This window comes from Eptatretus burgeri, chromosome 15, assembly GCF_056783735.1.
Source record: "Eptatretus burgeri isolate ZD-2024b chromosome 15, Ebu_testis_v1, whole genome shotgun sequence".
Classification (NCBI taxonomy): Eukaryota; Metazoa; Chordata; class Myxini; order Myxiniformes; family Myxinidae; genus Eptatretus; species Eptatretus burgeri.
In genome coordinates this window covers 42,797,364-42,819,936 of record NC_140975.1, presented here as the reverse complement: position 1 = coordinate 42,819,936, position 22,573 = coordinate 42,797,364, and the positions used below count along the sequence as shown (strand labels likewise).

General features: G+C 43.2%; 3 protein-coding genes across 10 annotated transcripts in view; 1 reads left to right on the top strand and 2 right to left on the bottom strand.

Annotated features, from left to right (window-relative positions):
• LOC147012052 (arf-GAP with dual PH domain-containing protein 1-like) overlaps positions 1 to 4,764 on the bottom strand; it is a 111,838-nt gene extending 107,074 nt beyond the window's left edge. Inside the window, exon 1 of the mRNA XM_085858130.1 lies at positions 4,549 to 4,764. The gene's annotated coding sequence lies outside the window, so the exon portion shown is untranslated. The remainder of the gene's footprint in view (positions 1 to 4,548) is intronic.
• COX19 (cytochrome c oxidase assembly factor COX19) lies at positions 649 to 15,238 on the bottom strand. 6 transcript variants are annotated; one of them, XM_085858137.1, is made up of 4 exons: positions 15,115 to 15,238; positions 13,541 to 13,649; positions 8,104 to 8,215; positions 649 to 5,323 (listed from the first exon to the last, which is right to left on the bottom strand). In XM_085858137.1, exons 2-4 carry the CDS (start codon positions 13,620 to 13,622, stop codon positions 5,209 to 5,211), a joined length of 309 nt encoding a protein of 102 aa, XP_085714263.1. In that variant the 5' UTR covers positions 13,623 to 13,649; positions 15,115 to 15,238; the 3' UTR covers positions 649 to 5,208. The 6 variants fall into 6 exon arrangements, with proteins under 6 accessions (XP_085714263.1, XP_085714262.1, XP_085714264.1 ...); XM_085858136.1 differs by lacking the exon at positions 15,115 to 15,238 and adding an exon at positions 14,361 to 14,601; XM_085858138.1 differs by lacking the exon at positions 15,115 to 15,238 and adding an exon at positions 14,416 to 14,601.
• Positions 14,331 to 22,573, top strand: part of ENDOV (endonuclease V) — a 78,565-nt gene continuing 70,322 nt past the window's right edge. For all 3 annotated transcript variants that reach the window (XM_085858133.1, XM_085858131.1, XM_085858132.1), the window contains exons 1-2: positions 14,331 to 14,499; positions 16,976 to 17,147. In XM_085858133.1, coding sequence (XP_085714259.1) covers positions 14,447 to 14,499; positions 16,976 to 17,147 — 225 coding nt within the window. In that variant the 5' untranslated portion in view covers positions 14,331 to 14,446. The remainder of the gene's footprint in view (positions 14,500 to 16,975; positions 17,148 to 22,573) is intronic.

Here is a 22,573-nt window from a genome sequence, read left to right as displayed (position 1 = left end):
TGTCTTCATTGAGTGGGATCGTCTCTAAGCACGAGCAAACTGTTTGCTGCTTGGTCTTAAGAAATTCCACATTTTCTTTGCAAACTCAGGCCTCCTGAGAGAAGTTTTCAAAATATGCAACGTTTTCTTTTCCAATAATAAACAGCCAAGACTTAACTTTTCCTTTGACAAATGCCCAGCTATTTTGAACACAACTTAGCTGCTTTACAAAATCCCAATCCATTCTGTTCCCCAGGGATAAAAATCTGAGCTTTTCAAGCTGGAGACTAAAATCCACGTCCCATTTGTTAAAAGCCAAATTTTGTCCTTTCTGCCAAGTAATAAAAACAAACAAAAAAGTATTTTAACCTTTCATCCAAAATCATGTGCTTAAGAAGTGGAAAGATGTACTTCTTTAATTATTTTCTTTCCTTTAACAGCACACGCCATGCCAACATTATACTGTACTAGTCTCACAATGATGTCACAAGTGTCACAGATTTCTGAATAATGGTTTCAATTGTACTCATTTTATTCTCTGTTTACTAATCGAATGGAAACCCTTTTTATATTTAATTTGTATAGTGACATAAGGATCATGAAGGAACTTGTGCAAAAATCACATGGAGGACAAGGACAATAGGAGAGATCAATGTATCTTGTACTAACGTGTGTGTGTGTGTGTGTGTGTGTGTGTGTGTGTGTGTGTGTGTGTGTGTGTGTGTGTGTGTGTGTGTGTGTGTCCTCCATAACTCCAAAACCATAAAACCAAGCAGCCTGAAAGTTTGCATGCATACTAAGAAAACTCCAAGGAAGTGCATGAATGAAAATTGGGTGTTTGGGATAATTAAAACACCCCTTTTAAAGATAATTAATGGCCTTATTAGGCTCATCCTCGGTCACCACTCTCTATGGGGTCTGAAGGCATATCCTCGGTATACTTGCTGGGTCTGAAGCCTCCATGTTTTTTAGCCTGCTCAACCATGCCTTGACTTGGAACAGGGTGCAACAATTTCTTTTAAATAGTTTTTTTTTTTTCACTTTCCTCTCATATTATTGAATGCCTGTTCATCAGAGCTACAAATTGCTGTATCCATTGCTTTTGTAAGTGCTAGTTTTCAAATTAGGAGCTTGGAGCAATTTCATGCATTATATGAGACTATTTTCCACAATCTACTCTCACGGACTATTTAAATAATATCATGGAAATATTATTTTGGTTTTGAGGATCGGATATCGTCCGGACTAAATAATTGTCAAAATCTGTTGTGAAATCTGATAATTTACAGAAATAACGAGTGTCATAACGAAGCCGATATACCTATATAATTTAAGCAAACAAGGCTGTTCCCTCCTTCTCCATATATACACAAGAAAATGTGAACTTTCCAAAGCATTAAATTTGTCTTTTTCTACTGTTTGGACAATTATATTGAGTGAACAAAAAATTGAGGAATGTGCCAAAATTAACCAGCTTCATTGAGGTATACGATTCAATGCATTCACTGCTAGACCTCATGCCCTGTCCCCCAGATGGACTGCGGATCCATAGCATCTGCCAGATATGTGTATATTTTCGAAGGTTTCGCAAGGTGCTCTACAGGGAGTCAAAGCAACTGTGGAGAAAAACGGACGTTTTAAAATAAAGTTATAATGTTTGCGCGGACCACGAACGATGTACCACGTGACACGTGCACAGCCGAGCAGGCCACATGGCAGATTTTCTGCAATGTTTATTTCACGGGCAATTGAACTTTGCGATATCTCCAGGGTTATTCTGCATTAAGCAGCAACTCTTGTGGATAAAGTCATTATTTGAACAAATTCATTTATTTCTTTAACTGCTGCATGCACGGTCAAGACCGACGGGTTTTAAAGTTAAAGGGATCCTATATGGTATGCAGCGACAGCCTGGCCAGCTGTTCCTTATCAGCCATTTAATTGGAGTGCTTGCTTGAGTGCTTAAGCCACTTGCCGAGCACCCATTGTCGATCTGGGTACCGCACCATATCATTCTGAGCAAATCCTTCACTCACTGCGGATAATTTTGCTGCACCACATCATTCACAGCAAATCCTTCACTCACTGCAGATGCTTTTGCCGTGCCACATCATTCAGAGCAAGTGGTTCGTGCTCCGTCACCCTGAGCGAGTGGTTCGTGCTCAGTCACCCTGAGCGAGTGGTTCGTGCTTCGTCACCCTGAGCGAGTGGTTCGTGCTTCGTAACCCTGAGCGAGTGGTTCGTGCTCCTTCATCCTGAATGAGTTGTGAAATAACACCCGATTTCCGAACCGCTTGAAGTATTAACGTGTTTTCTAAATTACCGAGCCAAATTTTTCGAAATTACCAGTCACACACAGCTGTTTATAAATAATAATGTGTGTGAACATCTCCCTGAAATGTCTCTATAAATGCAACGTTGTTTTTTGGTGAAAGCTACTCAAGGTTTCGGGGTTGTATAGAGTACGTCCTGCCGTTGGTAATCGCACTAACTCCAACCTGATTCCCGAAAAATTGCAGATATCAGCCAAGCAATAATGTGTGTGTGTGTGTGTGTGTGTGTGTGTGTGTGTGTGTGTGTGTGTGTGTGTGTGTGTGTGTGTGTGTGTGTGTGTGTGTGTGTGTGTGTGTGTGTGGTTCATAAAGTACAACATATTCTCTCTGCTAACTCCCCTACCCTGACCCCTCTCTCTTTGTCCCATCCTTGCTCTACCCCCTCTCAATACAGTGCAGCACCATCCTCTCACTTTCCCCCCTCTCTCTGGACATATCCAGACGGTGTTTGCCCCTGGATGCGGCTGGGTGGTGTTTGTCTCTGGGCCATGTTTATAGTGTGACCGGTAGTAAATGGATTTCAGACATTATTTTTTTTCAATCTTCACTGTTATTCTTTGCAGAATTAATTTTGATGAAACGGATGAATCGTAATTTATGCTCCACCGCACGTTTGCCTTCCCTTCCTCTTACCATCTTCCCTTCCCCCCACCCCTCTCTCCCTCCCCCCTTTAGTATTCGCGTCACAGAAGCGATGGGTGGTATTTGCTAGTTTTTTTTTTAATGAACCACAAGGGCATTATTAGACAAATGACATATCAACAGTACAAGCAGTTTATAGGATTGGAAACCTGGGATCTCAGAATCACAAACTTCATGGTTAGATGAGAATGTCCAACAGGCCAACATTCGAGATGATCATTAAAATGTGAACAAAGAAAGCAGGGGAGGTTATTTAACTTATATTACTTTATGCAAATGAGTGACAAACATCCAACTTTGAGAAACATATGATGTCCAGTTATTGGAATAAATGAACACTCAAAACAATAACTTGGCTTCATAAAGTGTTTACTTTATATGGGAGAGCAGACATCCCGTAAATGAGAAATACTTTGCATCTATATAGATCATGGTCAAATTATAACAAAATTTCACGAGAACGGCACTCGGTGGAGCGTATACCTCCGCCATACCTCCAACAGTGTATGTTCTGTATCCCACTGAAAGGCCGGTGCATCCGGATGTTAACCAAATTCTAATCGGCATGTTCTTATCTCCTACCCAACTCACCCACCAAGTTTCCTCTGAATCTGTCCACAACTTTTTGAAATATCGTGCTATATATCGTTTTTGGCCCCATCTCTCAATGGTGAAGCATCACTAAAAAAAGTTCTCGAACCCGTATCTTCACCCAATTCTAATGAATTCATCCTTTTCATACACTCAACCTCTACACCAAGTTTCATCCGAATCCATCCACAACTTTTTGAGATATCCTGCTCACAGACAAACAAACAGGGATGAAAACATAACCGTCGGTGGCAGACGTGAAAAAAACAAACAAACACTATCTTATATGAAATTTACTTGCCACGTGTGTTAGTTTTATTAATTACTTTTTAAATGACTTTGCTTTCGGTTTTATTCGAGGACAATTTGGCAAAACAAACAATTGGCCCCAACATGTGATGGAATGTGTTAGGGGTTAACCAGAAAAAAATATGCTTTTGTATACATTGCCGAGGCTCATATGAGAGCGAACACACAACGCACAGCAAGCGGGGCATGAGATAAGAGAGGTGGGAGAGGGAAAGACAAAACAGTGGGGAACAGAGACACCAGATCTGTGGAAGGGAGAGGGATGGGGCAGGTAACACGGCATATACAAGATGGATACTACAGGGATTTTCAGGAAGGAAAGCAGAGAATTTGAAGGAGGTGGGTTTGGGGTGGAATAATAGGGGTAGAAAAGATCAAGGATTTGAAATCCCTCATAAATTATGATTATATATTTATATATTAAAAAAGATGGTTGATCTCAGTTTGTTTGTTGACTGTTAACCGAAGTCAAAACCCACAAAATATTACTAGTACGTAGAATCCTGTCCAAATCAAAAGTAAGCACTGTCCATATATACACCGGTAATCAACCCCCTTTAATGTCAAAATTTCAATAGAGCACCATCAGTTCTTCATGAAGCTGGCTTTTTGTTTGTTTGTTTCTAATAAGCAACATGTACTTTGCCAAGCAGCAAAAGGAGATTGAGACAGTATACATATCAAAATAATATACCTGATTTGAAAGTGGGCTCAAAGGTTCATGAGGCAAGTGCTCAGATTGGAAGGCAAAATGAGTTAACCTCCATTCTTCAAAATCGAAGGACTGCTCGAGGCTTCTGCAGAAATTTAACAACCGGGATACATTTTTAAAACAGTAAAAGGAACCAATCGATGAACAGACATGTGATAAATCAAACAGAAGATAAAATAAACAGGTAAGACTGTTTTCATGGAGAAACAGTTCCTTCGGCACCGAGTGCAAGCCACGGGAAAAGTTTCTCTATCCTGTTATTAACTGGTGATGTCAGAAGCAGAATCCAGCCCACACCCTGTGATAATTGGCCTCATCTGTTACAACATGACCACCACTCAAACTTTCTTTTTCCTGAAGTCTTGTTTGCCATGCCAGTCATGGCGATTGCCGAAGCAAAATCCCAAAATTGATCACAGCCTTTTTCACAAGCTGCGGAGCCTTAATCCCATGGGTGTTAACACAGCAACTTGTACAATAAATCACTGGTGCACAAAATCTTGCAATATAGCATTTTGTGCAGACGAAATGAAATAACATCCGGGGGTTAATTCATAAATTATTCTACAAATTGATCCAGAAAAAAGTCTGAAAACGCTTTGGAACAACGATCATTGGTGAGCAAAGGGAGTTGCCAGCTCACTACTGAGTCCCAGCATGGTTAGAATTCTTTCCTTTTTTGTTTTCCTTTTCCTTCTCATTCTCCAACAAGTCTTTGTATCCAAGTTTTTCCAGCGATTCCTGTGCCATGAGATCTCTGTTGAGAAAGATACATGACAGTGAGGAGGAGGAAATGTCCAGTGCTGCAAAATGAGAAAAAGCCACAAGAAATTGCATATCTAATATGTAGATTGCCTCTAAAGTTGAATGGCATTTTTAAATATATATATTTTTTGTATAATGGTCTAGGCTCATGGAAGAGCTGAACAACAAAGGGCAGAGCAGCAGGTTTACAAACTACCAAAGGCTATGCACATGCATAAAGAGGTAAGGAGGAATAACACCAAAACGAGTAACAATGACCCGGAGAGGAACAGAATTGGGGGAGAATCAACGTGTTTAGAAAAGATCATAGATATGCATGGGTGAACACACTGGGTAGTGATGGGCAGGGAATTTGAAAGACTGAAGTGAAGATGATAAGACGAATACAGAGAGCGAAGCACATAGCACAGTACAAATGTGCGAGATGCATATCAAAGACGTACACCAAATCCATGTAATAAAATTGCACGGTGTTATAAAACCAGAGGTGGGTTCGGAGAAAAGAATTGCATTCCTTGGAACAAAGCTAAATCTAATGGTTTGCAAGATCGACAATCATCCTGATGATTGTGCCATCTCAGTACAAGCAAGTTGAAACACGTCATTGAAGCCTCAACGACACCAGACAGGCCAGAACTTCTCCGAAGTGTGTTCTGGCATGGTTTGGTGAGTGGAAATACTGAAAGAAGCCAAGTTGGCATGGCGTAAATGTGCGTGTGGAGACGTGGCCATGACAAGGACCGTGCTCACTGCTCCTTCCACTGGCATATGAAGGCTCTTCCACTCCCATTACTCACTATTCACTAAAAGTGCACGTCTGTTGTACACTTCCCAAAACCCTTCAGACCACTGGTTTTCTCAGCACATCCCATTGGTTGTTATTGATAACCCTCATGGTTTGGTTGTGGCATTGCCAAAAGCACCATTAAGCTTCTTATTTTTTTTAATCAAAACAACACATACTTCCTCTCGCTTCCCTGATACATTTAATCAAAAGAGAGCATGTTGTACTTCACAAACATATTCCATGTCTCTCTCTGAGTGTCAATGAGGATGTAAAATAAAGTAAAACACATGAAAAAAGGATCTTTTATTTACCAAAGTTTTATAACGAAACTTCATCTTTTTATACAACTTTGCAAATCTACAGAGATGATTTTGGATGTTAGAAAAGGTCACAATCATGAGACTGTAACCACAAAGGATGAAAAGGTGGAAACCGTAAACAATTTAAAATACCTGGGCACTATTATTGATAAAACTACCGATGCTGTGTACAATAAATCAATGCAAGGAATGTATCTTCTCAGGAAGTCAAATTAATTTGGTGTGAGGTCACATGTGATGCGGATGTTAACCAATTCCTTCCTGATCAGTTTTGTTATTTAATTTGGTTTATTGGTATAGTTTTCCAAATGTGTGGAATAAGTAAAGACTGAGAAAGGTCATTACACGAGCATTTAAAGTGGGTGGACCTTCCATCTGTATGGAGTTGATGTTTGCAACCATTGAAAATGAAGACAATACATGTACAGTATGTGCAGATGATTCGATGAAAATCATTTGTTGAACGGTCTTTTTGAAAAACTGCTATTTACGGAGACCTTTTCGATCTACGCTTAATAAGAAGAACATTTTCAAAAAGTCATTTATACCATGTGCAATTCAAATTCTTCGCCATTTTGCTGTTTCGTCCATCTTCCATATTTCACTTGTTATTCTAATTCCTTTTGATGTTTTAAAGTTTCCACATGATTTGAATTTACTATGTCACTGAAGAGGAATTTCCTTGGATACGGGACAACAAAGATTACTACAATGTACTTCTTGTTTGTGTGCCATCCCGTATCCATATAAAGGGTTCCTGCTGTTGTAGAATAATAAAAGGTTACTGTTGCAACCGCTGCATTAAAGCTCGAGGTTCCACTTCTTCTTCCTCTTCTTCTTCTTCTTCTTCTTCAATCCCGGAAACATGGCTTTTCAAACAGGCAAGAGATTTGTGATTAACCAAACTTTTTTTGTTCCTAGTAAATGGATTATTACTTTTCCAACGGTACCACTTGTATTACTGTGCGGCAGCAGAAGCTCTTTAGGATAAAGCATTACAGACAAAGAAACTGGGCTCCTTTTATATAAAGGTGATCTACGGCTCATGGCGGAGCTTGCATAGACTCCATATCACGCGTCATACAAGGATATTAGAATAGGTCATCGTCTTATTTAGAAACACTTGCTCCCGGAGCATCGGAGGTGGGTGGTTGCTGATATTGGGGGAGGTGGGACAAATATATTTTCTGCCATGGGCAGTAATCCCCCTGTCTTCAGCAAGGGTCATTAAACCACTTGCACATGCGAAAGTCATAAATCATCTACCCCCTTACAGTGGGGGTTGCCGGGGGGGGGGGGAGGGTGTTGGATTTTCTTTTTGTGCCACGGACCTGACCCTGAGTACCCCAGCACGTATGCAAAATCTGGTGGAGCCCAGCCGTGTTGCATTCTGTGATTCTTAGACATACATGCACAAATACAGAGAATTGCCTCATTTAATATCACAGGATTACAATGAGATTTCAATATAGACAAATCAAATTGTACATGGCATTTCAATCTGGGATCCCAGTATCTTGAGCTCTGTGCTCAGATGAGAACAAACTACCAATGGACGAACTCAACCTGACACGATTAACAGAATGGAATTACATAGTGGAAGAAGGGAATGCACCAATAGGACCTTTAACAATTCAATAAGCAATCGAGCAAAGCTGATCCAACCTCTCCATGCGGCACTGAAGATAGTCTTTTGACTGCTGGCGGCATGCTGAGTTGTCGAAGCCTTTTGCCCGTAGACAGCGCATGTACACATCCTTGAACGCACTGCATTCTCCTACACAAACACGCAATTTTACTGATAGTGTGTCACATAAATCTGATAGTGATAAATAAAAATGTGCACTGGAGACCAAATGGAATGAGGAGCTGCGCACAAACCTGTGATTCTGATGTAGATCACATGGAACACGAAGATAATCAAAACCTTTCATGAAAAAAGAAAATTAACAAAATAAAAAAAATAGCCCTGTGGGAGACTGACGGTTATTTTCCCAACAGACGCGGTGGAAGTGAGGTATTAGGGGAAAAGGAGCCATGCCCCCCTCCTCTTTCCTGAAGAGGTACAGTCATGGGGAGTAAAACTTAAATTAATGGCATGGTCCGGTCCTTATGTTTTATGGAGAGTTTGGTCTGCATCTGGCTGTCGGTTTCTGAGAAGATTTGAAGATAAATTACCTGAATTTGAGGCGAAACACCCTTTTTAAGCCTCTCAAAGGGGCAGATCTGGATGGGGAGCACAACCCCATGAGACCTTACTGTTCTGATGTATCATACCAAATTTTGTCTATAATTGCTCAGGTACTTGTGGAGAGATGTTTTATTGAAAATGGGGGATTTATGGAGGAGGCCCATGACCCCCTTTCCGGGGGGAGATACGGCCATGAGGAGCACAACTTAACGTTAGGGCATGGGCCCGATGACTCATGCTGAGTTTGGTCTGGATCTGTCTGGCGGTTTCTGAGAAGATTTTAAAATAAAATAGCAATATTTGGGGCAAAACTCCACTTTTTGTCCCTTTATAGAGGAACACAACGCTATGAGAAATTGCTTTCCTCATGATCATACCAAAGTTGATCCATAATCGGTCGGGTCGTTTGCGAGAAGACGTTTTAGTCAAATGTTAAGATGTATAGTATGTACGTACGGACGGTCGGCCAGACACCGGGACCCACTACGAGCTTATTTCGGAGAAATAATCAAATAAATACAAGTATTCAGCCCGTTATCAGATCTTTGCTTCAAATTCTGCTTGAGTTTGGAATCTCAGTTCTGTCCCTGCCCCCCCCACCCCCCACCAACCCTCCCCTCGATGTTGGAATGGAGAAAAAAAAAAACAAAACAAAAAAAAAAACATTATTCTGCTGTAATCCCACTCTTCACCCAAGATGAGGTGTTGTAATTTTTTTTGTTTTAAATACAATGTCGAAGCTTGCATGAGAGCTAAGAATTAAAAAGGTTGTTATCAAAAGTCCAACTGCATCATCTTAAAAAACACTGAACGTTGATTCATATAGTTTCCTTACACGTTTTCAGGGACACAAGCGTACCTATCTGTCGTTTCGCTGACAGGTTTAATCAAAAGACGGCAAGTTGTACTTCACAAACATATTGAATGTCTATCTGTGAATCTCAATGTAGTTGTAAAAGAGGTTAAAAACAAACAAACTGAAAAAAAGTGTTGTTGCTGCTGCTGTCATTGTGGTGGTGGCTGTTGTTGTTTGTGATCTGCTCCATGCACTATTATCATTTTACTCTTGCATTGAGAAGTATTGTTACGAATCTGGAAGCCATTGCACACAGACAGACAGCAGTCCCTAAGCGTAGTTATTTCGATAAGTATGCGTTTATAGTTAGGGTCCCCTACCTGTGTCTCATGGGAATTACATGTGTGCGCTGCGAGTTACTTTTTTAGTCAGGGTTTTTGTAATACAAATCGAGCCTCCAGCCAACCGAAACCATCACTCCTTCACTTCGCACATCACGCCATTACACAGGCGTGTCCAGCCACGTACGTGGGTGGAGATTTCCATCGCCTCAGATCGAGACTCCACCTAGAAAGGCAGGGGCGTGCCCCTTGTCCAGTCACGCACAGAGGGCGACTTTCCCACACACCCCGGCCAATGAGGGTTGAGATTCCTACAGAGGGTGACTTTCCCACGATACCCCGGCCAATGAGGGTTGAGATGCCTCCGATGGCGATTTTCTCACCCCGCACAAGAAATGAATAAAAGGAATGCCAGGCTCCGGAGCGCTGGTCTTGGGGGTCACGGGTCTTGGTGCTGGCTGGTTCGTCTGTTCCTGGGTCATCATCGTCTCTGGTCTTCTCCTTGGTCTTGGTTCGTTTGTGCGTGGCTGGTTGGAGAGTGTGGTCCCTGGTGTGGTGACGAAGGTGTGGGTTCGAGTCCCCCCCGAACCAGCTCATCTCGACAGCACGAGGCGGAAAGGTGCCCAACCGGCCCTATTTATTTTGTGTATGTGTGTGTCGGTGGCGCCCGTCCTGAAAGTAGAAACTGTTAAGTGCCTGTGTTCATTGTAAATTGCATTTCTGATAGTCGGTTTAACTCTGCTCTTTTTGTGCTCCCCTGCCCCATTATAAATAAACCCCCAATTGTTCAATGCACCAGCTCGTTGTTGTGCTTTCTATTATTGACCCAGCACGGTTCGTGCTGAGAACCAGTAAGCCGATTGGGCTGTAAGTTGTCGTTTGGACCGTCGGACTTTGGTAATTCCGCTCGGTTAAACCAGACTGAGGTCGCTAGAGCGACCCGGTTCGACAGAGTCCGTTGAGGGTGTGACTTCCCCAGTAATTAGGTATATTGAAATTTGGCTATTAACCCGACCCCACGCCGTCAGAGAATTGGCGAGCATGGTCCTTAAATGACCCGTGACCTTCAGAGTTGTCCGAAGGTTATGACCTGCAATTCTGGGTGTTCGGTGAGAGATGGCTCTACTGCTCCACCTGGCGGCCATTCCTCGCCACCGACCCCTGGCCCACAACAGTATTACTTTTTGTAATTTGGTTTTCCTGCCATATCAGTCATGCTTTATTCTCAAGAGTTCCTGCTGTCTTACTTGGAATCGCTTTTAAAGCTCCATTAAAACATTAAAGCTCCAGATTCTGCTTCTTCCATCCTCAAAAGACAGGCTTGTAAAACAGGCATTTTTACAATTGAAAAGAAACTAATTTTTGCTCAGAGTAAATCGATTCTTAGCTTTCCAACAGCACCATTTTCATTATTTTATGCCAGCAGGAACCCTTTAGAATAAAGCGAGACACAGACAGTTTTTCTATTGCAGTGCAATGCATCTGATAGGATGGTGCATTTGCAGAGCATGTAGCTCACATCAGGCAATCAAGTCTGGATTTGATTCACAAACCCTACAAGCTGCCAGATTGATGCTTTGCTGGCAGGGCGTTGCATCACTAACTGCATCGCTGGATGGATTTTAGATTGGGACTAATTTGCGAAGATTAACTAGTGGATGTCGAAGATCCCACTGTGTCTTTCACAAAGTGAAGGCCACTGTGTGTCAGAACCATAGTCAAATTCAAAATCCATTGCTGAAAGTCAGGGGGAACTGGATCACAGGACACAGTTAAAACTCAGGAATTCTACAACCAGCAGGAAGAATCCTCAATTGAATTGTCCATCGTCTGATGTGCTTTTTTTATTTAATTTTTTCTAGAGAAGTGAGGCCCACGGAAGAGCAAGGTAGAATTGATAGTTTGGGAGAAACATCAAGGGAATTAACTAACAGGAAAAGAGGAGAGGGTGGATGTGGGGAAACTGAAACTAGCAAGTAAATTGGTTGGGTTACGAAGGCTTAATGGGGATAATAAAGATCACTGGTCAGAACTGGGGATGATAAGAGATGATGGTGCACTGCTTGCTTCAAGTCCAATCAGAAGGAAGAGTGAGACAGAACAGCCCCTGAAAGGCAGTTCCATAGCTTGGAGAAGGGAGGAAAAAAAAAACAGGGCGTAGAGGTGTGTAGTCAGCCTGGATTTTGGAAGTTTAACCAGGGGTAACTGGAAGGACACGTACATTCTGGAATATATTATGGAGGGTCAGAGGGCAGACAGTAGAGAAAGCAATGCTGGAGAATAGACGGTAGAAAAGAGAGACCACCGAGCTGCTTGAGATGTGAGAGTTTGGCCTCATCACGAAAGATTCCAATAATCATGAGAGCTTTAGATTACACAGAATCCAGGAGAAACATAGTGAATATATAAAATGTCCTCAAATTGAGATGTGTTTTTTTTTTTTCAATGATGATACACAAGAAATTTTTAATTGGCAATAAAAAGAAAACACATTCATCTACTACCAGGACTACCAGGCCTCAGGACAGTCACAATCGTTGATACGTCTGTCTGAGCAAAATTTTGGATTTCAACAACCTGCATTCCTGAGATGTCAGTGGAGCACACAATAATTTTGTATAGCACTTCATTTGTGATGCCATTTGTGGCATTGCTTCGAAAGAATATACAATGGAGTATCAAAAAACAAATACTTCTTCCTCCCAACCATTCTCGAGTTCTGCGTATTCTTCACTCTTCATACGATTAAGCTTTTTTGAGTTATTGACCAGAAAGGGAGACACAATAACACAACCGAGTAATACTCAAATGACTTCCTTCTGGAGAAGTCTTACTAGCTACTGGACCGTTTATCTCCACATGTACTGCAGTAGTCCCTCTGGACCAGTCACTGGACCATTTATCTCCCCAGGTACTGCAGTAAGCCCCTCTGGACCAGTCACGATAACTGGACCGTTTCCCCCAGACACCACTGTGGTCCTTTTGGAGAAGTCTTCGTAACAACTGGACCTTTCATCTCCTCAGGTACTGCGGTAGTCTCTCTGGACCAGTTGCGCTAACTGGACCGTTTCCCCCAGACACCACTGTGGTCCTTTTGGAGAAGTCTTCGTAACAACTGGACCTTTCATCTCCTCAGGTACTGCGGTAGTCTCTCTGGACCAGTTGCGCTAACTGGACCGTTTCCCCCAGACACCACTGTGGTCCTTTTGGAGAAGTCTTCGTAACAACTGGACCTTTCATCTCCTCAGGTACTGCGGTAGTCTCTCTGGACCAGTTGCGCTAACTGGACCGTTTCCCCCAGACACCACTGTGGTCTTTTTGGAGAAGTCTTCGTAACAACTGGACCTTTCATCTCCCCAGGTACTGCGGTAGTCTCTCTGGACCAGTCACGATAACTGAACCGTTTCCCCCAGACACCACTGTGGTCTTTTTGGAGAAGTCTTCGCAACAACTGGACCTTTCATCTCCCCAGGTACTGCGGTAGTCTCTCTGGACCAGTCACGATAACTGGACCGTTTCCCCCAGACACCACTGTGGTCCTTTTGGAGAAGTCTTCGTAACAACTGGACCTTTCATCTCCCCAGGTACTGCATTAGTCTCTCCAGACCAGTCGTGCTAACTGGACAGTTTCACCCAGACACCACTGTGGTCCTTTTGGAGAAGTCTTACTTACAACTGGACCGTTCATCTCCCCAGGTTAACGCGTTTGTCGTTGAGAAGACATTTTACGAAATGGACCGTTTATATTTTTTTCAGATAAATGCTCCAGCGTACCGTGGTGGTCCAAAGGGAAGGCGCCCTTATCAGGTGGTCGCGGTTTGAAGCTCTTCGATCCAAAGTTCATCGCTGTGGACATCGTGTTGTCTTGTTAGAACAGAAAAGGCTGCAGACAGACGGCAGAAAGACAAGCCAATCAAACTAACCGTCGAATACACACGTCACAACACGTTTCCATTACTTTCTCTCCACCTCAGGCATGGAATTCTGAACAATCATCGGATTTACCTGCATGCTGAGGGAAAAATAAACACTTCAAAACAGGGTACTTGGACATAGGAACACGTTTATGGAATATTTTTTTTACTTTCTACGATCACAACTTACAAAAAGCCGACCTTGACCCTCAGATACACTGGAATGTAAATGCGCGGCAGCAACTTCACGTTTACCTTTAAAATAAGTCGCGCGCGACGCTGCACGCATGCCAGAAAAAAAAGTGAGAGGGGGGAATCGAAAACCGAGCTTATTGAAATTACCAATACAGTATTCCTTTTCGACTGCAGAAATTTTTTTTTAAAAATAAAGAGATTAAAAGCGTGATGACGAGTCGGAGAAATGTTCAACGATGGAAGGCGAGATGATCAAGTGATTAAGGAGTTATGAGAGACGAAAATAATCCAAAACGCATATGTCGTTTTGGTTGTGACAATTGCGACGATGAAACGGACGTCGGTTTTAAAGGTGGTATAAAATTATTATTATTATTTTTTTTTTTTTTAAGGAAAATTTTCCTCGTTTGGTTTTATACACAACCGACAGCTTTAACATCAGTCGGGAACGGAGGGTAATCGCAAGGGGTGGAGAGAAAAAAAACCTGATATTGTGAGGTACTTTGGGCAACACTCGATAAGCGATCTTTTAACTCGTACACTTCATCACCACACTGAAGCATTTGTTATAATGAATGAGAAGCAGGAAGAAGCTGAGACTGAGGAACTGCAGCGTTGGACGAGGTACTCGAGTGGGGATGCGGAAGTGGAGGGCGACTTCACGACCGACAGCACCGCTCCCGCCGCCACAGGTGGTGGTGCTGTTCAATGGAGGGTTTACAGAGCTATCCCATAATGCCGTGCGCGCCGCCATGTTGGTTGTTTTTCGATCCTCGTGGAGGATCTCTCAGTCTCACTCACGTTTTGTTGTTGTTGTTGTTGTTGTTCTTCTTCTTGTGGACTTTTTTGTTTCACAGCTTACAGTTTTCATCGAAACTTCCTGAAACTTGGCGTATATATGTAAAAATACCCTGCGCAGACAGTAACCATCTCCGATTTTGAAAATTCCTCCGAGAAAAAAAAAGTTATGACGTCAAAATATCTCCGCTAATGGAAATGGCCTAAAAAAAATTATCTCCGAAACTAGGCAAGCTTTTTGAATTCTGTTTGCGGGAATCGAACAGGGCATTAGCAGAGATAATATATCGCAAACCTGATACATCACAATGACGTCATGATTCGTTTTAATGACGTCATAATTAAGAGGACGAGGATCTTAGCTCATTTGAGCTTGTTACTTCCCTGGAAATGATGGCAATGTACAATCTAGAGCACATTTATCTCTTTATTTTGACTTACTGCACAGTGGAAGGCGACGCTAATTCCTTGGCCTTGTGTGGTCTTGTTCACCTTTTCTCGCTTGTTTCGCTTGCCAATCAATATGGCGCCCGCGCACTGCATCATGGGTACTGGAGCCCCCACCACAGGACCCTGGATTGGAGTTCATGCCGACGTTTTGAAGTACCTGCGTGAATATGACGCAAGAGAAATGTTGCCCCTGCACGGCAATACAGTATATATATATATATATATATATATATATATATATATATATATATATATATATATACAGTATTGTAAAGTAATATAAAGAATTTACACCTCTATTTTAAAATGTAAAGTCGACATAAAAATACATGTTAAATTATTGGCACTTCAGGTAAGTAAATGTGGTGTATTACAGCCCCTGCTCATCACACGATGAACGAAATGGCTTTCGTGATGCTGAGCGTTGTTTTCTGGGTGATCCAACATGGCCGCCCATGGCCTCGCACAGTCGGTCATCCACCGAGGAGATCGAGTCATTGTGTTTAAATGGCTAATACCGGCACAGAAGTGCCTCTTGTTTGCGAAAGACACGTTAGGATCCTCAACGTCCCCAGCCGAAATGCAGAAAAAGGCCAACCGCCTTTGTTTCCGTTCACTCCAAGCTGAGATGCAGTGCCCCCCCTTCTGTAATTTCACCAAATCGGCAGTTTGTAGTTAAATCCAGACTCCAGCAGGGGACGAATCTCTCTCTCTCTCTCTCTCTCTCTCTCTCTCTCTCTCTCTCTCTCTCTCTCTCTCTCTCTCTCTCTCTCTCTCTCTCTCTCTCTCTCTCTCTCTCTCTCTCTCTCTCTCTCTCTCTCTCTCTCTCTCTCTCTCCTCTCTCTCTCTCTCTCTCCCTCTCTCTCTCTCTCCCTCTCTCTCTCCCTCTCTCTCTCCCTCTCTCTCTCCTCTCTCTCCTCTCTCTCTCCTCTCTCTCTCCTCTCTCTCTCTCTCACATCATTGGTTGGGACGCGGCTATGCCGCTGATGCAGTGTCCCCCTTACCGGTACACTGGTGCTCATTTTGCCGACCTCGGAAGGATGACGGGCTGAGTCAACCTCCTGGTGTATATTAATTCAGGGGCCAACGGGGCTTCAACTCAGGACCCTAGGATCCCAAGCCACCACCCTAACCACTAAGCCAACACCAGGCTTGGGACGAAACTAGACTCGGCAGATGAATGATGAAAACACAATTAACTAAGACATCATTGTTATATTTCACTTCCCAGAGATTCTGCGATGTGACATTTAATTTCCATGCACAAAAGTAACAAATTTGAAACTTTTAAAGTGCAGTCCTGAAGTCTCTGGAATGTACATTTAATATCATAAACTTAAATTTTGACTGAATACGTAGTCAATCCTCATATTGACTGACAGGATGAGTGACAGTTTGAATCGTTGCTTAAAACTAGTTTATCATGTCACAAAGAATGGTATTTGTTTGTTCACTCCACCTTATAAGTATTTTATGGATCCTCAAATAAAATGTGTGGCATGCATATTTGAGGTACTGTATTTTGTAGATGTGGCACAGGCATAATGGCTCAAAAAGGCTTCTTCCTGTTTCTGAATCCCAAATCTGTGACATTGGTATTTTTCAGCCTTAGTGATAGTTTGGGGGCTGAAGTTGTGAATTGTGAATGGTATTGGTATTGTGAATGGTAGAAATTTTAACCCACGTCCCCACCCCCAATAAGAGCTGTGTACGCACTGCGGTGAACGTTTGTGTGTACAGAATAAATGTATGACTCCTTACAACATATCTGATTGAATTTATATCGGTTATGCGACTTTCACCCAGATATCGGCAGATACTCAAGTGCTGAAACGTAGTGTATCAACCGCAGGGAACAATTGGAGCTGAAGGCAAAGGTGGTTCAGAGCGATGCGGAGAGGTGGCAGCAGGAACCGGGGTTTATAGGGTTGGAGAGGGTGGCCGGAGCAGACATCTCATTCTCGAAGAAAAATGAAGGCGAAGCATGTATCTCGCTTGTGGTGCTGGAGTTTCCGACACTTCAGGTCTCACTTGTTTCCAAAATGCGTGATGTATTATGCTTCAAGAAAGTTCAGATGTGTGAGGAAGTCACATTGTGCTTGCAATCATTGATGCTTGTTTTTAGACCTGAGTCTGACATAAATTCTTGTTGAATTGATTTTAATGATGTCACTTTGGTAGGTATGAAATGGAAGGTCATTTTCTTGATTGAGAAATGAATCAAAGTGTTAAATGTAGCTTGAGCATGCAGTGCAGCATTCATGCAACAGATATCAAGGTTTAACTTCATTTCATTGTTAATATGTCTTTTCATGGAGTACGGAGTACTTCATATGTAGGGATTGCTTGGGGAAAAAATGTGGACGTCAAATGTGTACAAAATTCTGTGCTGAAAAGCTACTGTAGAGTGAAGTCATAAGGTTTTAAAAGCCATACCATTTATGCTCGAATGTTTTCAGAACGAACAAGAATGAAAAAGACGCCTGAATACATCGCTAAACCACCAAATTGAGAGATTGCAAAATCGCCGAATTGTTGGTTCACTGAATTATTGATAAATGTCATCCAGCTGAGCACAATAATGGCTGAAGCAATTGCAATGATTCCAACAGAAGGAAGCGACATTCTCTCTTGGGTATTGTACCCGTACCATAACAAAAAACATTTTTTTCATCGAATCTCAAAAATAATACAACCACAATGCACCACAACCTGTTGAATGCCATTTCCACCTGTGCAGTGACAAACTCTCCCATAAAACTCGCTGTCTGCCATAAATTCTCTGTTGTAGATTGCAGGCATAGAGGATTGTAAGATTCGACAAAATGCGTAATTTACGAAGGAAAAGGACCCAGAATGGTCCGCTGATGCTTTTATTGAGGTTCACAGGGGGTCGTACCGGTTATTATGTCTGGTGTTGGCTTAATGGTTGGGGTGGTGGGCTTGGGATCCGAGGATCCTGAGTTCAAATTCCCCTCGGCTGTTGAATTAATACCAGGTGCGGTTGACTCTGCCTGTCATCCTTCCGAAGTCGGCAATATCCTGTGGCGGAGTGGCGACCCGTCCATGATTGTGGCCAATAGCCAAGGAGACTGCTTTGGCAGCATCAACGCTCTGCACAGTGTATGGTCCCAATGGATGGAGACCAGTTATTGAAAACAGCATTCTAAATTCACCTTTCCAGATACCATCCTCTTACTATTGTTCAAGCAAGTTGTCCAGTACCTCCTTATGCTACCCTCCTAGGGTAGCAGGGGAGCTGTTTTTCAGCTACCTCAGGGAGTGACATCCCTGCCCATGTGAGTTCCAGGCTCAGCTGGCTCCAGCTGACAGTACCTGGTATGGGCCCCTTATCCAGGGTAATGGATCCCCACTGCCATGTAGGGGAAGCCACTTTAAGCTAAGGCTATGAGAAGGACACTCGGATATTAAACCGCACCTGTAGGTCAACCTGGTTAGTGCTACACCATGGATAAATGTACCCATGAAAATCAGTGGTGGCACTAATTTAGACATCACTGCACAGCATCTGCAGACAGCTTTGTCCACTACGGACATCAAATGCAGCCATCATCATACTGACGACCTGGTCAGTCTGCTGTGATTATGTGCATCAGATGTCACGTTGCATTTACTGCACCTGAAGCCAACGATGCTCATAGGAATAGAGAGTGAGAGAGGGATGGCACACACCTCTATCACTTTAATCCCTTCGTTGTGCTGGTTTTTCCCCTTCATTGGCACCTGCTCACCTGCTCACCACTTATCTTTACCTAAGTCCTGCGGCAAGGGAGGAGTGATGTCGGGGATAAGCGGGGGATGCTGCTGGAGTCCCTAGTCATGAGTCCACATGTATGGCGGTCCAAGTGTGATGGTCATTTTGTCATTGACCAGGAGCAACACTGACATTCGTATCCTGCTTGGACGTCACAGCAGTCCTCTTAAGGAATAGCACTGCTCTCGTCACATGGAGAAGGGGATATAAAAAGTTCCCCAAAGAAAGCTTGCTCCATTTCAGCTTACCTTCCTGCCGTGGCAGGTTGGTTATCCATTTCTACGGTCGAGAAATAACAAATAAATATAAATTAATAAACAAAAGGAGTCTAACAAATGTAACAAGATGTGAAATATCAGTGCCTGGAATACGCATGCTGCAAGACAACGGCAGCCACCTCGAATGTTGAATGGCCATAATTGACGCGATGTGGGATAGACATTGCAGCACTCAGTGAGGCTCACCTACCTGGTATATCCCATCTTGAGGAACGAGGTTCCGGTTATAAGTTCTACTCGAGCGGCAAGCCAGAAAGTGAAAGTCGTCAGACAGGTGTTGGTTTTGCGATTGAAAGCAAACACATAAACCTTCTAGATGCTGTCTCAGCCTGTATTAGTGAACATCTCATGATTATGCGACTCAAACTTGACAATGAACGCTATGCTACCATCATCAGCGCATATGCCCCTACCATGTCAAACACAGATGAAGTCAAAGAGCCGTTATATGGTGAGCCTTCAGCAGTTTACAGTCAACATCTCATAGTGACAAGCTTATTTTGTTGGGGGACTTCAACGCCTGAGCTGGACCTGATTATGTTGCATGGAAAAAGGTGATCGAACACCACGGCATCGGCAAAGAGAACTCCAATGGCACTTTGTTGCTGATGCTGTGTTCAATCAATGAACTCGTCATTACAAACTTCTTGTTCCAACAAGCTGATAAATACAAAGCTACATGGATGCATCCAAGTTCTAAACGTTGGCACCTCTTTGATTTTGTCATCGTCAGGCAACGCGACTGGCATGATGTTAAGCACACATGTGTCATGAGAGGTTCTGACCTCTGGTCTGACGTCAAGCTTGTTAGGAGTAAAATGTCATTCAGGATCAAGTCTCCCGTGAGATGGCAATGTCTTAAGCCTGCTGCAAAGCTCAACACTCAGCAGGTTAAATGCAGCGATGTGCAATCACAGCTTCAGCATCATCTCATTGCCACCTTGGAACAACTGGATCTACCCACTACCAATGCGAAAGTGGGATGGGCCATTTTACAAGACATCATCTTCAGGGCAGCTTCTGACGTTCTCGGTTTCATTAAGTGTGGTCACAAAGACTGGTTCGACGAAAACACCTCCCAGATCAATAGTTTACTTAACTCCATGCATGTGGCTCATCTTCGCTTGATTGATGACACAGGTTCATTGAGCAAACACTCCTCTTACCTGCAATTAGGAGACTTACACAGTCAAGAATACGTTCCATGAAAGACAGTGGGTATGCAGCAAGAGCAGAAGAAATTCAGGAGGCAGCCAATACAAAGAATTTCAAGCACTTCTACGCTGGTCTAAAGGCAGTCTATGGACCGTCTTCTCACGGTATCGCCACACTCCGTAGCTCAGATGGCCATCACCTTATCACAGATCCAAACAAGATCCTGGAGCACTACGCTGAACACTTTAACGGTGTCCTCAATTGCCCCTCCTCCATTTCGGATGTGGTCATTGACTCTCTTCCCAAGCTGCCCATATAAGAAGACCATGCCCACCCTCCGACTAAAATAGAGACCACCGGAGCTATCAATGAGATGTCATCTGGAAAAGCCCCTGGTGACGATGCTATCCTCTCTGAGGTTTTCAAGTTTTATGGTGCCAACCTCCTCACCAATCTGACCCAACTCTACATTACCATCTGGAGTGAGGAGTTATTACGCCAGGTCTTCAAAGAAGCCACGATTGTTCCCCTGTACAAATGGAAAGATGATAGGTCGTGTGTTGACAACTGCTGTGTGGCCCGACTATCTATTGCTGCCAAAATACTTGCCCACATCATTGTTAATCGAATGTCCTCAACAATTAGCAATGGCATCACCCCAGAAAGCCAATGCGGCTTTTGTGCTGGACGTGGCACGACTGATATGATTTTCGCTGCTCGTCAACTTCAGGAAAAGAGCAGAGAGCAACATTGCGATCTATATATGGTCTTCGTCAACCTTACAAAAGCGTTTGATCTGGTCAGTCGAGAAGGCCTGTGAAAGCTACTGTAAAAAAAATTGGCTGTCCCACTAAGTTGGTTAACATCATCAGATCCTTCCACGATGGCGTGGTTGCTCGTGTGAGGGACAGCGGATGCACTTCTGAGTCATTTCCTGTTACCATCGGCACAAAGCAAGGCTGTGTTCAAGCTCCCCTATTATTTAGCATTTTGTTTTCCCTTTGTGCTTCATGATGCTTTTGAAGGTTGCACCCGGGGAGTGATGATCCCTTTTTGCACTGACGGTAGTGTCTTCAATTTGCAGCGCGGAAGTCCAGAATCACGGAAATGTTGCTCGGTAATCTACTTTTCAGTGATGACTGTGCACTCTTCAGTCATAATCTCAAAGATACGCAATTTATTGTCAACTCCTTTGTGCAATCTGCTCATCGCTATGGCCTTACGATTAGCTTCAAGAAGACTGAGGCTATGCTTCAGCTGAAACCAGAAGGAGCGTATACCGTCTCATCCATTACCATCGATGACACACCTCTCAAAGTTGGAGATAAGTCCTGCTACCTTGGAGGTGTCCTCTCTCCAAATGCAATGATTGACGATGAAGTAACATCAAGACTCGGTAAAGCATGTTTGTCCTTTGGAAGATTGACACATTGCCTTGGCATGAATGTGGCGTTCGCCTGGACACCAAGATCAGTGTCTCTCGTGTTTTATCGATACTCCTGTACGGATGCGAATCTTGGACAACTTGTCGTCACTATACGAAAAGCCTTGATCAATTCCATATGCGATGCCTTCAGAAAGATTCTTGGCATCACCGAGCAAGACAGAATTCCGAACACCTCAATCCTAGATCGCTGTCGTAGCCAAGGAATTGAGTATTTCCTGATGCAAGTCCAGCTTTGCTGGTCAGCACACTTCACATGTAAGGAAGACCATGGAATTCCAAGAGCGCTTTTCTATGGACAACTTAAATTTGGGAAACGGTCATGTGGTGGACAAAGGAAGCATTATAAGGACGTCCTCAAGTGTACACTCAAGTCTTGTGCCATTCCAGTCATCATCTGGGAACATCAGTCCATAAACAGGTCAGCTTGACGTTACATTTGCCACATAGGCCTAGACCACTTTGAATGTGGGAGAAAGAGAGCGGAAGCAAGAAAGGAAAACCTGCCAACGTCCATCTCCACAAGGACCAGTCTCTACCTGCGATGTTTGCGGAAGTTGCTGTGGGTACCGCATTGGACTACACAGCCATTGCACAATGCACAGTGAGCATGCCAATGAAGGGAAGAGATTCGTCGAAAGTGATGACTCACACCATCATCATCACCTCCTTATGTGAACTTGTGACCCCCTTATAAGACATCTATTTATTATACATACACTGGGGAGGGAGGAAATCGAGAGGACGCTCATAAAGGGGCAGAGAAAGCAGATTTTTAAAGCAGATTTTAAAAAAACT

Coding starts and splice junctions, on each gene's coding strand:
- COX19 (XM_085858137.1), bottom strand. CDS start 13,622: ATGTCCACAGCGATGAACTTTGGATCGAAGAGCTTCAAACCGCGACCA. Junction 8,216..13,540: donor CTTCCCTTTGGACCACCACG/GTACGCTGGAGC, acceptor GTGTTTGTGTAG/GAGAATGCAGTGCGTTCAAG. Junction 5,324..8,103: donor CTTCAGTGCCGCATGGAGAG/GTTGGATCAGCT, acceptor CTTTCTCAACAG/AGATCTCATGGCACAGGAAT.